The following is a 13,304-nucleotide window of genomic DNA, read 5'->3' on the forward strand; positions in this document are numbered from 1 at the left end:
GTTCAACAGCACTGCATACAGACACCCAGGAGTGTGCATATATGCACATGCATACACATGCATTTGGGCACCCCTCCCCCAACAGAACCTATGTCCTAGAACAAAAACCAGAACTGACCCGCTTTGGAAAAGAACACCAGCTGGGTAGCCCCCACCAGAATTAAAGGTGAACAGGTTCATTACCATGACAGATTTCTTGGGTTTGGGACTGGGTGACAACAGGTGATAATTTCGGGCAGGTTTTCGGATGTAAATTTTCCATGTTGAAGAATCAGGGTTCTCAGCTGCATAGCATCTCCAGGCCGTCTGAAATCATTGACAAAAAAGAAGTCTGTTCATCCTCAATCTTCAGAAATTCATTTTTCAAGGCACATATATACAGACTTTCCTTTTTCTGTATGGATGGATAGATGGTTGAAGGAAGTAAATAAGAATATATGGATGGAAGGATGGATGGATGGATGGATGGAAGGATAGATGAAGAAATGATAGATGAGTGAATGGATGGATAGAATGATAAAGGAAGAATAGATGGATGGATGGATGAATGGATGGCAGGATAGACAGATGGATCGATGGAAGGATAGGTGGGTAGATGGATGGTTGTAAAGGTGACAATTTGGGAGCAGCAGAGGATTTTTAATGACATTATAAACTTAATAATAAACAGCAATGGAACTATTGAAGCTTGCCTTGTAACTATTTACATTTAACTTAATTAAGTTCAATGCATAAACCACCCCCCCACCCCCATCCCTGTTTCTCAGCCCTGCCCCCACCCCGGGGTCCCTTCCCATCAGAGCCCTTTGTCTTTTCCTTCTGTCTCATTTACATTCCCTCTCTTGTGGTCACAGTCGGGGTGGACCGAGTCGCCCTCAGTCTGCTGTTGCTGTCGTTGTTGGGATTTTGCTTTATTCCATAAAGGTCGGACCAGATCTCCTTATGTTTCTCACACTTAGTCTTAATTGTATTACAATATTCCATGACTTTACTAGCCACAATTTGACTATCCCTCCATTGTTAGACGCTTGGGTTGCCTCCAGTTTTGTTTTTTGGGTTTGTTTTGGACTTTGGAGGATTTTTTCAGTCACAAACATGCCATCCTGATGTTCCTGGAACAGAGAGTTCTTGGGGGAGATGCCCTATGTGGCATCTGGGCATCATTTGACCCATGTCTGTGCTGAAGAAGAGACCAAGAACATTGGTCGATGTCGTCTCATGGTGCGGGAGCATCATTCTGACCTAGATTTCCCCTCAACCTGGGCAAGGGCTCTCTGAAGCAACTGAGTCTAAAGCCTAGCTGAGGAGAGCTGTCCCTGACGCTCCCAACACACCCAACACACAGGATGCCCGCCATGTACATTGGAGAGACCGGTCCATTGGCTGGGTCATTCACTTCTTCTGAATCTCCTTCACTCGCTCCAAGCTCTAGACGTCAGCCTCCAGCTCTTCCCTGAACTCTACCTCCAGTCTCCTACATCCACGCTGGCAGAGCTTCTACCTTTTACAATGAATGTATAGCTTTCTTCAAGGCTTGGTTCATGTGCCGCCTTCTATGGAGAACCATCCATGATTCCCTAGTCACCTCTTCAGACCGACACATCTTTCTGTGTGTTTGTCTGCTGCATCCTCGCCTCCCCTAGAGAATGTAAGTGCCCCAGAGGGCAGGAAATGTCCATTTGGTCTCTGGATCCCCAGCACCTAGCCTAGGGTATGGTAGAGAGCAGACATTTCATAAAATGGGACTGGACCAGGAGGATGGTGATGCCCTCCACAGAAGGAGGAAGTTGGGAAGAGGGACAGGTTTAAGGGGCAAAGACGAGGAGTCCTAGCTGAGTGCCAGACACGTCCACACGTGACCAAAATGCCAAGCCCTCAGCGTTGTATCTTTTCTCTAAACAAGAGTAATCCATTCCAGCTACCCATGGGTGAAGGGCATAGCCTCTGGTTCTTGTTAATGAGAGGCCCCCAAGACCCTTGGACAACGAGAGTCCTCTCCCCTCACCCTCCCAGCTTTGGGAGCGGACAAATCAATTATCCGCAAAGCTCCTGTGCTCTGCCTGTTAGCTGGAGAAACTAAGACAGAGGAAGTCTTCTTGTGAGACACAGCCACATATCAGTCACTGGCCTTCTGGCTGCCCTGCCCTAGCAGAGGATGGGCCTAGCAGATTCTGCACCTAAAGCTTCTCACTTACACTCCTGGGTGGGAAGGGCCAGAGCCAGGCCTCGACCTCAGAGGGAGCCCTCTAGCTCCCTTTTCCCTCTTCCAAAGTCCTCCCCACCCTTCAGGAGACATCGAGGCTGCTCCAGGGGCTCCCTGCCGCCCTCGGGGGACCTGAGCTCCCACTCTCCACCCCAGGGTCTGCATCCTAAATGCCTGAGCCCAGACTGTGACATGTGATGGGGGCATAACCCCTCTGACTCACCTTCCTCCCCTGGACTTCAGCTGTACTGTCTCAGCCCTCCCTCTCATCTACAGCTCACAGAAGCTGGGGCACCTAGGAAAGTAGGGTGCCTCCATCGCTTTACCTTAAAAGCTACATTCCTAACCATTCTCCGTACGTGCACCCACACATAGCCACGTATCTGTATGTTTCACACGTGCATATTGTGTTGTGTGTGCATGCATGTATACATGCCACATTGTATATGTGCATGTGTATATGTGTATGTGTGTACATGCATTCACACGTGTCTGTATGTTGTATTATATGTCTGTGTATATAGGTGGCATTCATGTATCCATGTCCTGTGCATGCCTGTTATATTGTGTGTGCCTGTATGAGCACATGTATACACGTGTGTTTCCACCGTGCCCTGGTGGGGCCTGTTCTACCTCCAGTCACGTCTGTAGAGACCCTCTCAGGTTTCTGTTTTCTTTCATCCTGAGCCCAAACTCCCATCCTTGAATAAGGATGCAGCTTCATCTCCTGCTACAACCTTGGCCTTGCCGCCGCAGTGCCTACCGCCTCAGAACGTTGGAGTTCCGAGGGATGAACGTGTGTCCACTCTGGCCCTGGCCAAGGCCTTCCCTGGGGGAGGGAGGCTGGAACATGCTCTCCAGTGCTCTCTGGCCACGGCCACCCGGCCCCTGGGGAGTAAGCCGGAGCCCGACTTTAGGCCTTAATTTACAGGCCTCTAAAAGGCAGAGTCACAGCTGGGAGATAATGAATGGCGCTGGGGCCTTTGCTTGGCGGCACCCTCCTTCTTGCTGGGCTTCTGCTCTTTGCGGCCTTCTTTTGTCAATAGCATCTTTCTCTAAGTAGGCTCTTGCAGGCCAGGTCCCACGGGCTCTTCTCTGGAAAGGGTTCAAGGGCAGGGAACAGAGAGGCCAAGCAGGCCAGAGCCTGCTCAAGGCCGAGATCTGAATAGATCTCCTCTCCCAAACTCAGTCTGGGAAGCCAGGGATTCAGGGGACCCCAAACACAGGGGTCATGTGGACCTGTCAGCAGATTCAGTGGGGTCTCCTGGAGACTCAGGCCAACAACCCCTCAGGGCTCCAGCCAGGGTCACGGCTCTCCCATCCGATGATCTGGACCTGGCCAGCAACTACCTTGCTCCTCTCCTGAGCCCTAATGGTGCTCCCAAAAGGCCCCCAGAATCCAAAGTGCTTCCTTCCCAATCAAGGCAGATGCTGGACTTTGGAGATGGGATGGCAGGGGAAGGAAAGAAGTCTCCTGACCCCAGCCAAGCTAAAAGAAAGGTCCTGGGGAAGGTCTTTGCCTTGACCTTCACCTTAATTGCTCAATCGACCGACCTTGCTCCATCCACAAGGGCTCTTGAAGGAAATAGCAGAACGGCAGGAGGTGGGGGGGTGTCCAGGCTGAGGGAGGCTTTGTTCAAAGTGAGAGGACCCAGGAACGCTTGCTCCCCTTTCCCGGTCCCCTTCCTGCTCGCTGAAATGCGCTCAGTTGGACCAAGGAGTCTAGCTCAGGAGAGGGTGGGACTGACCACGAGTTTTCTGCCTCCCCTCCCCCAGCTTCCACTGCTAAAATCTAGCCCTGCAGCTATTATCTCAGGGGCATTTCCTCAGCATCCCCAAAGTGGACATGCTATGGAGGAGCCTGGGGCAGGGGAGGCATCCCCAGCCACCTCAGAGAGGATGCCTTGGGGTCACGGCCAGCCATGGGCTGGCTGGACAAGAGCAGCTGACCCCAGCACCATCCACTCCCTCAGGATGCAGAACCAGGCCTTTGTGGCCTCCTGACCCCTGGGCCAGGCCTCTCCTACCTTTCCCACAGCCCAGGTGTGAAGAGGCAAAGGCACTTTACCTGAATGAGGGAGGCCGCAGCTGGGATCTGGCGGTTGAAATGCTTCTGTCTCTGTTTCTGCTGGACCTTCAGGGCAAAGCCAGAACCAAGAATGCCCTGCAGGAGAGAAGGAAGGAAGCCTTGGCTGCCCAGGGTCTCCCCTGGAAGGAGCCAGATGTGTTCTAGGCTCCCTGTGCTGGAGTCTCCAAACTTCACCCAGAAAGGGAGCAGCGACCCTGAGACCAGCCGGCACCTACCGCAGGGAGGGCGAAGAACGAGATGGCAAAGACTGAGAAACAGGAGGCGATGGTCTTCCCGATCCAAGTCTGCGGCACCTTGTCTCCGTAGCCAATGGTGGTGACGGTCACCTGTGGTGAGGAAGAGGAGGAGGCGTCAGGCAGCAGGCCCCACAGGGGCCCAGAGAGCTCTGTGTCCAGGGAGGAGAGGAGGTGGGGAGGGGGCCACCATCCTCCTGGAGTTCTGGAATGACCTGGGGGGCCTGGCGCCATCACGTCACTGAGGCCAGCTAAGAGGACCGTGGAGAATGCCAGGAGGACATGGGGCTTCGGCTTGTGCCCTGCACAGAGCTGGAAGGCCAGAGGTCCCCCACCCCCCAGGGCCACCAGAGACTTCACTTCATCCTCTTTTCCAAAAGTAGGTCAGAGGCCCCTCTTCTCAGTGGGGAAGGCTTTTTGGCCTGAGCGCTCACTGGGCATGGGCTAACCAGGTCTGAGGTTTGCAGAGAGAGCTGGGGGGGTCTGGATGTGAAAATGAGTGTGGGGGCTGCCCTTGAGGCCCCCGGCGTGAGGGCAGCTGCTTTCTCCAACACAGCCTGTTTAGTGTCACTCAGGGCCAGGGCCTTGGGACTGCCGAGGCGACCCTTGGGGTGCTTGGGCCCGCCCTGCATCCCTGGGGGTGGCTTCCATGGTCTAACCCTGGGGCTTCTGCCTTTGCCAGCCCACTGGCATGGTTTGAAAGGTGCCCTGCTCCCCAGGGGCTCTCCTCCACAGTGGGGGCTACACGGACAACAGCCCAGCCCCCCCGTGATCATCCATTAGTGGGACTTACATCTTCCATCCAATTACAGACTGCCTGGTGGCTCTTGGGTCTAACACCATTGGCCACAATCCACAAGCCAATGCTTGGCTTGCAACCCAGCTCCTGTGCGTGTGTTCACTACCGCCACGAGGCAGGCCCGAGCCCACCCACAATGCCCAAGGTGAGACTGTGGACCGGCTTGTAGGATGACGTTCTTCCACTTGGGCCATTGGGGGATTCTCCTTGGTTAGAACCAGAGGCCTTCCCCCTGCCTCCCAATCTAACTGACCCAGACACCTTGCCTCCACCTCCACACCATTCACTTTGAAAGGCAGACGGGTCCACGGAGGGGCTCTACTGATGCAGCGTGGTACAAAGATCCCCTGCTCTCCAAGGCCCAGGAGAGATGTGGGCGCGCCTGGGCTCACAGAGCTCTCGTGGATCCCCATCTACACAGCCTGGGTGCTGTTCCTCTTGGGCAATGGGCATAGATGGGCATGAAACCAAGCTCAGGGTCTGGCTGAGGCCTATGGACACGCTCCTCTCCAAAGGCCAGAGGCCCCAGTTGGACGTTTCGTCCAAAGCCTTCTCTGGACACTAAATACAGAGTCTCTGAAGGGATTCTAGAAGATGCCCGCTCCCCCAACAAGTGCCTGGTTTTCTTCCTTCCCAGATCCAAAGGGAAGGACACCCGCCTGCCTCTCGTCCTCCCCTAGATGGCCATGTCCAGAGAAGGTCAGCACGTCCACCCTATGGGGAAGGAGAGCCAAGGCACACACGGGCAGCTTAAACGAAGCTGGGACGTTGAATCCATCCCCAGGCCCCTCCACAGACATCATGAGGGTACAGAGGAAGAAGGATCAAAGCCTGCTGGTGGGAGGTTTGGGGGGCAGGGACGCAGCAGCCGCTCATTGCTCTCCCCCGACCCCAAGGAGAGCAGAGCCCTTGGGTCCCCTTCCTCAGCTCCCCACTCCGGCCGCCCCATCAGGAAGAGGGGGCCAAGAGCCACCTCCCTTTTCCTGAGAAAATGCTTTGCTTTTGCACTTTTTCTCCCTCTTTTGGGAAGTCGGATCCTGTGGGATGGGCCGGATCACGCTGCTCTCTATGCAGCTGCAGGCAAGGGGAAGGGGTCGCCAGGAGGCCGCCCAGCTCAGGGTCAGGCTGAGACTCCCAGACTGCACAGTCTGGAGGAGAAGGGTCCTGAGCCCTCAGCCTCGGGATGGGGGACACAGGAGGAGGCCCCAGGGAGGCTCCGGTGTGTGCTGAGGAAGGCACCAGCCTCTTCCTCCTCCTCCTCCTCACAGCCACAAAGCGCCTTCTGTCCCTTGTCTCAAGGCATCCTCTCAGCCCTCAGAGGGAGACAGACAAGGGTTATGCTCCTCTCCCATTCTGCAGACAAGTAAACTGAGGCACAGAAGGAGTCTAGAGCTACAAGGCGTCCTGGTAATCACGTAGTTTAATTTCTTCACTTTATATGTGGGGAAACCAAGGCCTAGAAAGGGAACTACCTGAAGTCCCACAGCCCTGGCCTATGGGCTGCCGAAATGGGAAGCTCCTGAAGGCTGGGGAGTCAGTCACCCTTCCCGGACAGCACTTCTGTGCCAGAATGTGTTTCATCCCCAAGTAGACTGTAGGCTGCCTGAGGGCAGGGACTGCTTTACTTGCATATCCCCAATACCTGGCATACATTCGGTGCTTAATAAATGTTTATTGCTTGGTTCATTGTACATGTATAAACCATTTGTCAAAGAAGGTAGGGGTGGCTTGTCTCCCATCCCAAAGGAAGGAAGGAAGCTAGACCAGACTGGAGGCAGTTCAATTAAATCAGTATTTACTGAGCACCTACTATGTGCCAGGCGTATCAGGAGAGTGGGGACGTAAATGCACAAGGGAGGGAGCCCCTCCCCCAAAAGACTATCCATGCAGAGGGATCCCTAGGGCGCAGAGGGATCCCTAGGGCGCAGATGGAGCCGGCCCCTGGGGGGGGTGGCAGCCCAGCGATGTTTTGGAGGAGTTTGGGAGCCCCGAAGGTTGGTCTGAGCTGTTTTCTGGGACAGTTGTTTGGGAGTGACCCGAAGGGGATGCAAAGATGCCCAGAGGGCCCAGGTGCCAGGACCAAGGACTCCCCCTTGGGAAGGGTACAAGGATGTGCCCAGGACTCAAGGTGTTCACTCCCACTGAAACGGGACAGGGGTCTGTGGCTGCAAAGAGGAGGCGGTGGCTGGGGGGCCCTTGACTCTGCTCTCAGGGAAGTCACAGCCTAGCAGAGGTGAGAACGCCCCCCCCTCCCGATCCCTCCTCTGCCCACTGGCTGGCTCCCCACACACACCACACAGAGGCTCTCTAAGGCTGATACTACAACCAGGGGCTTTGGAAATCCTCAGGTAACAGGAGACGCAAGCAGCCCCTTCCCTTTCCGCACAAAGAAGCCCCCGACCTCCGCCAAGGCAAGTCCAGAAGTGAGCGGGGAAAGTTGTTTCGGACCGAGGAAATCTTTCAGTTTGGAGAATCTCCATGTCCTCAGGCCCGAGCTGTCCCTGAGCAGGGGTCCCTCATCTTAGACATCTCTGACCAGGGCCTCTGAGGTGGGGGAGTCCATCCCCACTGGGGACAGCTAGAATTATGGAAGCAGCATGGCCTCCTGACCCTCAAAACCCCAGTCTCCCTGACAGCCAGTCAATCAACATTTATTAAGTGCTTACTAAGGGCCAGGCATCATGCCAAGAGCCTGAGATACAAAGAGGCAAAAAACTTTCCCTGCCCTGGAGGAGCTTCTGATCTAATGGTCATGACCCACTTCCCCTTATTACTCCCAGCCAGCCTCTGGACGGGGCTAGTGAGGAACAGCCTGACTAGATGGAATGGGAGGGGGGCTGCAGCAGGATCCCCTCTTCCCCAAGTCACTGAGCCTTGCACCCCAAATCCTGCCAGCACCCAGACGGTGTGTGGGCACAGCAAGCCATGCTTTCCACAAGGCTGAATCAGAGGTCCCTGGTTCGAATCCTGGCTTTGCACCTGACACTTCCTACTATCTTAGAATCATCACTTCCCTTGTCTGGGTTTCTTTACCGTTTAGCATTAGGAGGCTAAACTCCATGCCCTCGAAAGTCTCTCCCAGCTGCAATCCGGGGTCCTGGACGATTGGGGGAAATGTCGTTCCTTCACCCTCTCAGACATGCCTTAGTGCTGAGATCCCAGGACTTCCAGAATGTAGCTCTAGGAAGAACAGAGCTCACAGAACAGAGGAGCCAGCTCCAACATCCCCAGCAATGAGCCTCGGGGACTGCTGGGCAGGGGCCACAGCATTGCCTCAAGACGCCCTCTGGCCCCAGAAATATCACAGACTCTGAGGCAGAAAGGGCCTCAGCAGTCACCTCGCCCTCACCTGACAGAAACCCGATGAACGTGGCCGGCTCACTGCTCAGGAAGCCACCTCCCAAGGGGCCAGATGCACTAATGGGGAAGTTGTCTCATCATCCATAAGCTCCTGGGAGAGCCAAAGGGACAGGAGAGGACAGGACACTGTCCATGGATGGGTGAGGGAAGAGTCGGGCCTACGGGTCAGTGGGCCAGGGGCAGGGTTAAAGGTGGGGCAAGCAGGGCTGGGGAGCACACTGGGACTTGGCTAAGGTCGGGTCAGGAAACAAAAACCCAACCAGCCGCCTCATTATGGTCAGGGCTGGGCCCAAAGAGGAGAATTTCTGGGAACGAGTGAGGCGTTCCTTCAGCCCACAGGGAGCAGCCCTGCAGTCTTTGCAGTATGTGCTCTGGACAAGCCTTTGGGCCAAGGCAGGGCTGGAAAGTTCCCAGAGGCCAAGCCTGGCCAAGACTCAGAGACCCAAATCATGGGAAAGTGAATCGTCTCAACGCTCAGCCTCCCAGGCCCTGCCCCGACCTCTCCCTGTACCCCGAGCCATCAGGGAGCCAGGGCCTTGGAGTGGGGTGGGCCCAGGCCCACCGAGGGGCCCCAACTGCATAAGAAGAGGGGTGTCTGCAGCTGGAATTGGGGGGCCTCCCTCTGGGACCTTCCTCCCCTTTAAAAAGTGAATGTCTATTACTTTCCAGATGGGGAGGGGGAGGTAGAAAACCAAGGACCCCCAGACCTCAGAGCTGGCAGGAGCTGCCACCTGCTCCAAACAGCCTCTGACCAAAGGTTCCCTGACATTGTTTCCAACAAGAGGTTATCCAGCCTTTGTGGGACAGGGAACTAGCTACCTCCGGAGTGGCCAGCACCAACCCCGGTATGTAGTGTGGCTCATTAGGGAATCTCATTCATGGCCAGCTAAACTAGCTCTCTGAAATTCCTTCCCTCCCTCTGCTCTTCATTTTGTCCTATGGGGACAAGCAAGGAAAGACTGATGCTAACCAAATCCATGCAGTATTCATTCATTCATTCATCTATCCATCCATCCATTCATCCATCCATCCATCCATCCATCCATTCATTCTTCCATTCATTCATCCATTCACCCACCTATCCATCCATTCATTCATTTGTCTATCCATCCATCCATCCATCCATCCATCCATCCATCCATCCATCCATCCATTCATCTATCCATCCATTTGCCCATTCATTCATTTATCCATCTATCCATCCATCCATCCATTTACTTGCCCATCCATTCATCCATCCATCCATCCATTCTTCCATTCATTCATCCATTCACCCACCTATCCATCCATTCATTCATTTGTCTATCCATCCATCCATCCATCCATCCATCCATCCATCCATCCATCCATTCATCTATCCATCCATTTGCCCATTCATTCATTTATCCATCTATCCATCCATCCATCCATCCATCCATCCATCCATCCATCCATTTACTTGCCCATCCATTCATCCATCCATCCATCCATTCATTCTTCCATTCATTCATCCATTCATCCACCTATCCATCCATTCATTCATTTATCTATCCATCCATCCATCCATCCATCCATCCATCCATCCATCCATCCATCCATTCATCTATCCATCCATTTGCCCATTCATTCATTTATCCATCTATCCATCCATCCATCCATTTACTTGCCCATACATCCATCCACCCCTCCCTCCCTCCCTCCCTCCCTCCATCCATCCATCTGTCCGTCCGTCCATCCATCTACCCATTCACTCATCCATCCATCCCTTCACACTGAGTGCCCACGATGCGCCAGGCATGGTGACTGTGAATACAAAGAAAAAAGACAAAACCATCTCTGCCCTCAAGGAGAGGGTAGGTGGGGGGTGGGGGATGAAAATGGCTGCTGTTCTCTCCACCCCCATCCCCAGGCTTCTCTTCTCAAGGGTAAACATTTCTGGGTCCTCTAGGGTGCTGCCTCCAATCTTCTCACCATCTTGATCACTCTCACCTAGACATACAATATGGCGCCAACTGTCTGTGTGTGGCCTGGCCAGGGCAGAGGGCAGTAGGCCTATTCTCTGCCTACTCCTCCCTTACTGTAGCCTCAGATCCCAAGAGATGGGCCTTAAAGACCAGCCTCCTCATGGCCTTGGGGCCCATGACAAAAGCTAACTCTACTAATTTCTTCACTTGCTGAGTTCAAATCCAGCCTTAGACTTAACTGGCTGAGTGACCTTGAGCAAGTCATGTCCCTTCTGTTTGCCTCAGTCTGCTCATCTGTAACTCGGGGATCATCGCAGCACCTCCCTTCCAGGGCTGTGGTGAGGATCAAACGAGCTGATAATTGTAAAGTGCAGCACCTGGCACGTAGGAGGCGCTATAGGAAGGTTAGCTGTGGTCATCTGCCTCCCAAGGAGAACCTGGGAACCTTTGTCCATTGATCTGCCACTTCCATTGGCCCTTTGGTTTCACGATCACACGTGTGCGCCATATTACTGGGTGTTGGCTCTGCCAATGGTAGGTCAAGTCGCTGGTTACTGAGAAAAGGTCTCGACCTTGGAGCCCCTGCCATAAAGAGGACAATAACACCTGCATGGAGGGGCTGAGAAACCCCTGGGCACATGGCAGGTGAGCATGAACACAGAGCCCCTGGGAGAGGGAGCCAAGCAAGGCATGCTCATTTTAGGGCGGAGAGGGCCTGCATGGACAAGGGACATGGAAAAAGATTTCCCTTTATAGAGAAGTGAGGACTTGGGGGACCACCCCCAGAATGTCAGAAAGTATCCCCTTACCTTTTATTCAATAGAAAATCAATGGATATCTACAATGCAAAAAAATAGATATAACTTGGAATGTCAGAACCGAGAAGAGCCTTAGAACATAGAACATGGAACATGAGAGCTGTGACCTTCACACACAGAAAATCAGAGCAGAGGCCTTAGAACATAGAACACAGCATTCCAGAACTGGGAGGGGCCTTAGAGATGCTCTAGGTGTGTCTGCCCCTGCCCCCCGCCCTGTGTTTCTAAGGATGGGATGGTAGTATAGGAGGGGCAGGAATACTGGGTTTTCCAACTCCTAAAGCTGTGAGCTTTCTTTCCACCATCACACTGTCTCCTGTGGGTAAAATGGCAGCTTTCTCCATGGCATCTCCATGGCTATGAGTTGGCCAGGCTGCTCAAGCCACTGTGGCAAAAAAAGAACTCGTAAGAGAAGATGGACCCTAGGAAAGGAGGCGGGCAGGGGATACCTAGCCAAGAGCTGAGCCAGGTGTCTCCTAGGTTCCCGTGACATACGAAGAAGGGGCAGGGGCGGGAATCTACCCATCTCTGCCTCCCTCAGGGGCCTAGCCCCAGACCTGGAAGGTCTGTCCCCAAGGATGATGGCCTTGAGGGGGCCCCCTGCGAAGAAGGAGGCCCAGGGGTTCGAGGTGCCTGTCACACTACTCTTGGAAACGAAGGTGCCAAAGGTGGCCTGGAAACATTCACTCTCCACCCATTTAAGCTGAACAAGGCACCAGCTCAGCAAAGTGCACAGATAAAAATAACATTTTCTCTCTGCTCATAACTCTAAAGTGGACAAATGTGTCTTGTTCCCAAGGTGAAACGAAAATAAAGGATAATGGCTCCAGCACCTCGGCCGTGGGGCCTGCCACGGCTGCCAAGTTTCAGGGAAGATTGAGTTTTTACAGTCAATTTATAACCCCCTAAAGAGCAAGATACTAATTTTACAGCAGTGCCATAGGGGGCTTGATGGAAAGACTGACACGTTCTGGGCTGTCAGACCACGGCTCCTTCATCAGCCCCAAAGCCCTGTCTCCCAAGGAGCCCAGGAAGCCAATCCATTCATTCACTGATGAAGAGAGTGGGTGGGAGTGGAGGGAAGGAAGAGGGGAGAAGGAGGCAGGAAAAGGAAGGGAAGGGAAGAAGAGGAGGAGGAGGAAGGGAGAGAGGGCAGAAAGGGTTTAAGAGGGGATGGAAGATTGGCCTGTGCTGGGCACCAGAAGAGGACACTGGGGCCTCTCACTCAGGCCTTGACTGAACTCCCCTGTCTTCACTGTAACCTGCACCCACTCTGGGGATGCTCCCCATGAGCCGCCTCTGAAGGCCAGCCCAAGAGCGCAGGCTCATCCTAGGAAGCTTCTCCTTCCTTGCTCCCTGGCCCATCCCAGGTCCGTCCTCATCAGTGTGCTGGGGGGATTCTGAAATGCAGAAATGACTGCAGGGGAGTGAGAAGCAAGACTGCAGAACAATCTAATGTCAAAGCTTCTCATGCTACAGAGAGGAGAAGGGCTTTGAGACCCTAGTGCCAGAGCTGGAAGTCCTTCAGAGGCTGTCCAGTGTGGCTACCTCATTTTACAGATGGAGAAACTGAGGCTCAAAGGGACAAGTGCTTTGTCCAGGTCAGACCTACAAAGAGCGGGGGTGGGGGTTCCAACCAAGACCCAAATCCAAGGTCCTTCCAGTACCTTGAGACCCTTCCCAGAAGCACTCCCAGGCCCCTTGTCTTGTCAGCCAGCCACCCCAACACAAGATGGAGCACAGAAACGGCCAGGGGGTCATGTTCTGCTCCCCGCCAGCCCGGGAAGAAGGAAAGATGCTGATTCGGCAGCTGGCCGGCTTTTTCCAAATGGAATCCAGCTTCCAGTCAGCCAGGCCTG

General features: G+C 53.9%; 1 protein-coding gene across 4 annotated transcripts in view; it reads right to left on the reverse strand.

Annotated features, from left to right (window-relative positions):
- KCNQ1 (potassium voltage-gated channel subfamily Q member 1) overlaps positions 1–13,304 on the reverse strand; it is a 352,441-nt gene that overhangs the window by 229,133 nt on the left and 110,004 nt on the right. For all 4 annotated transcript variants that reach the window (XM_078148943.1, XM_020970730.2, XM_020970731.2 and 1 more), the window contains exons 7-9: positions 4,508–4,618; positions 4,272–4,367; positions 184–306 (exon numbers count right to left, since the gene is read on the reverse strand). In XM_078148943.1, the coding sequence (XP_078005069.1) occupies positions 184–306; positions 4,272–4,367; positions 4,508–4,618 (330 nt within the window). The remainder of the gene's footprint in view (positions 1–183; positions 307–4,271; positions 4,368–4,507; positions 4,619–13,304) is intronic.

Source organism: Phascolarctos cinereus, unplaced genomic scaffold, assembly GCF_003287225.1.
Source record: "Phascolarctos cinereus isolate Bilbo 61053 unplaced genomic scaffold, phaCin_HiC Scaffold_9;HRSCAF=440, whole genome shotgun sequence".
Lineage (NCBI taxonomy): Eukaryota > Metazoa > Chordata > Mammalia > Diprotodontia > Phascolarctidae > Phascolarctos > Phascolarctos cinereus.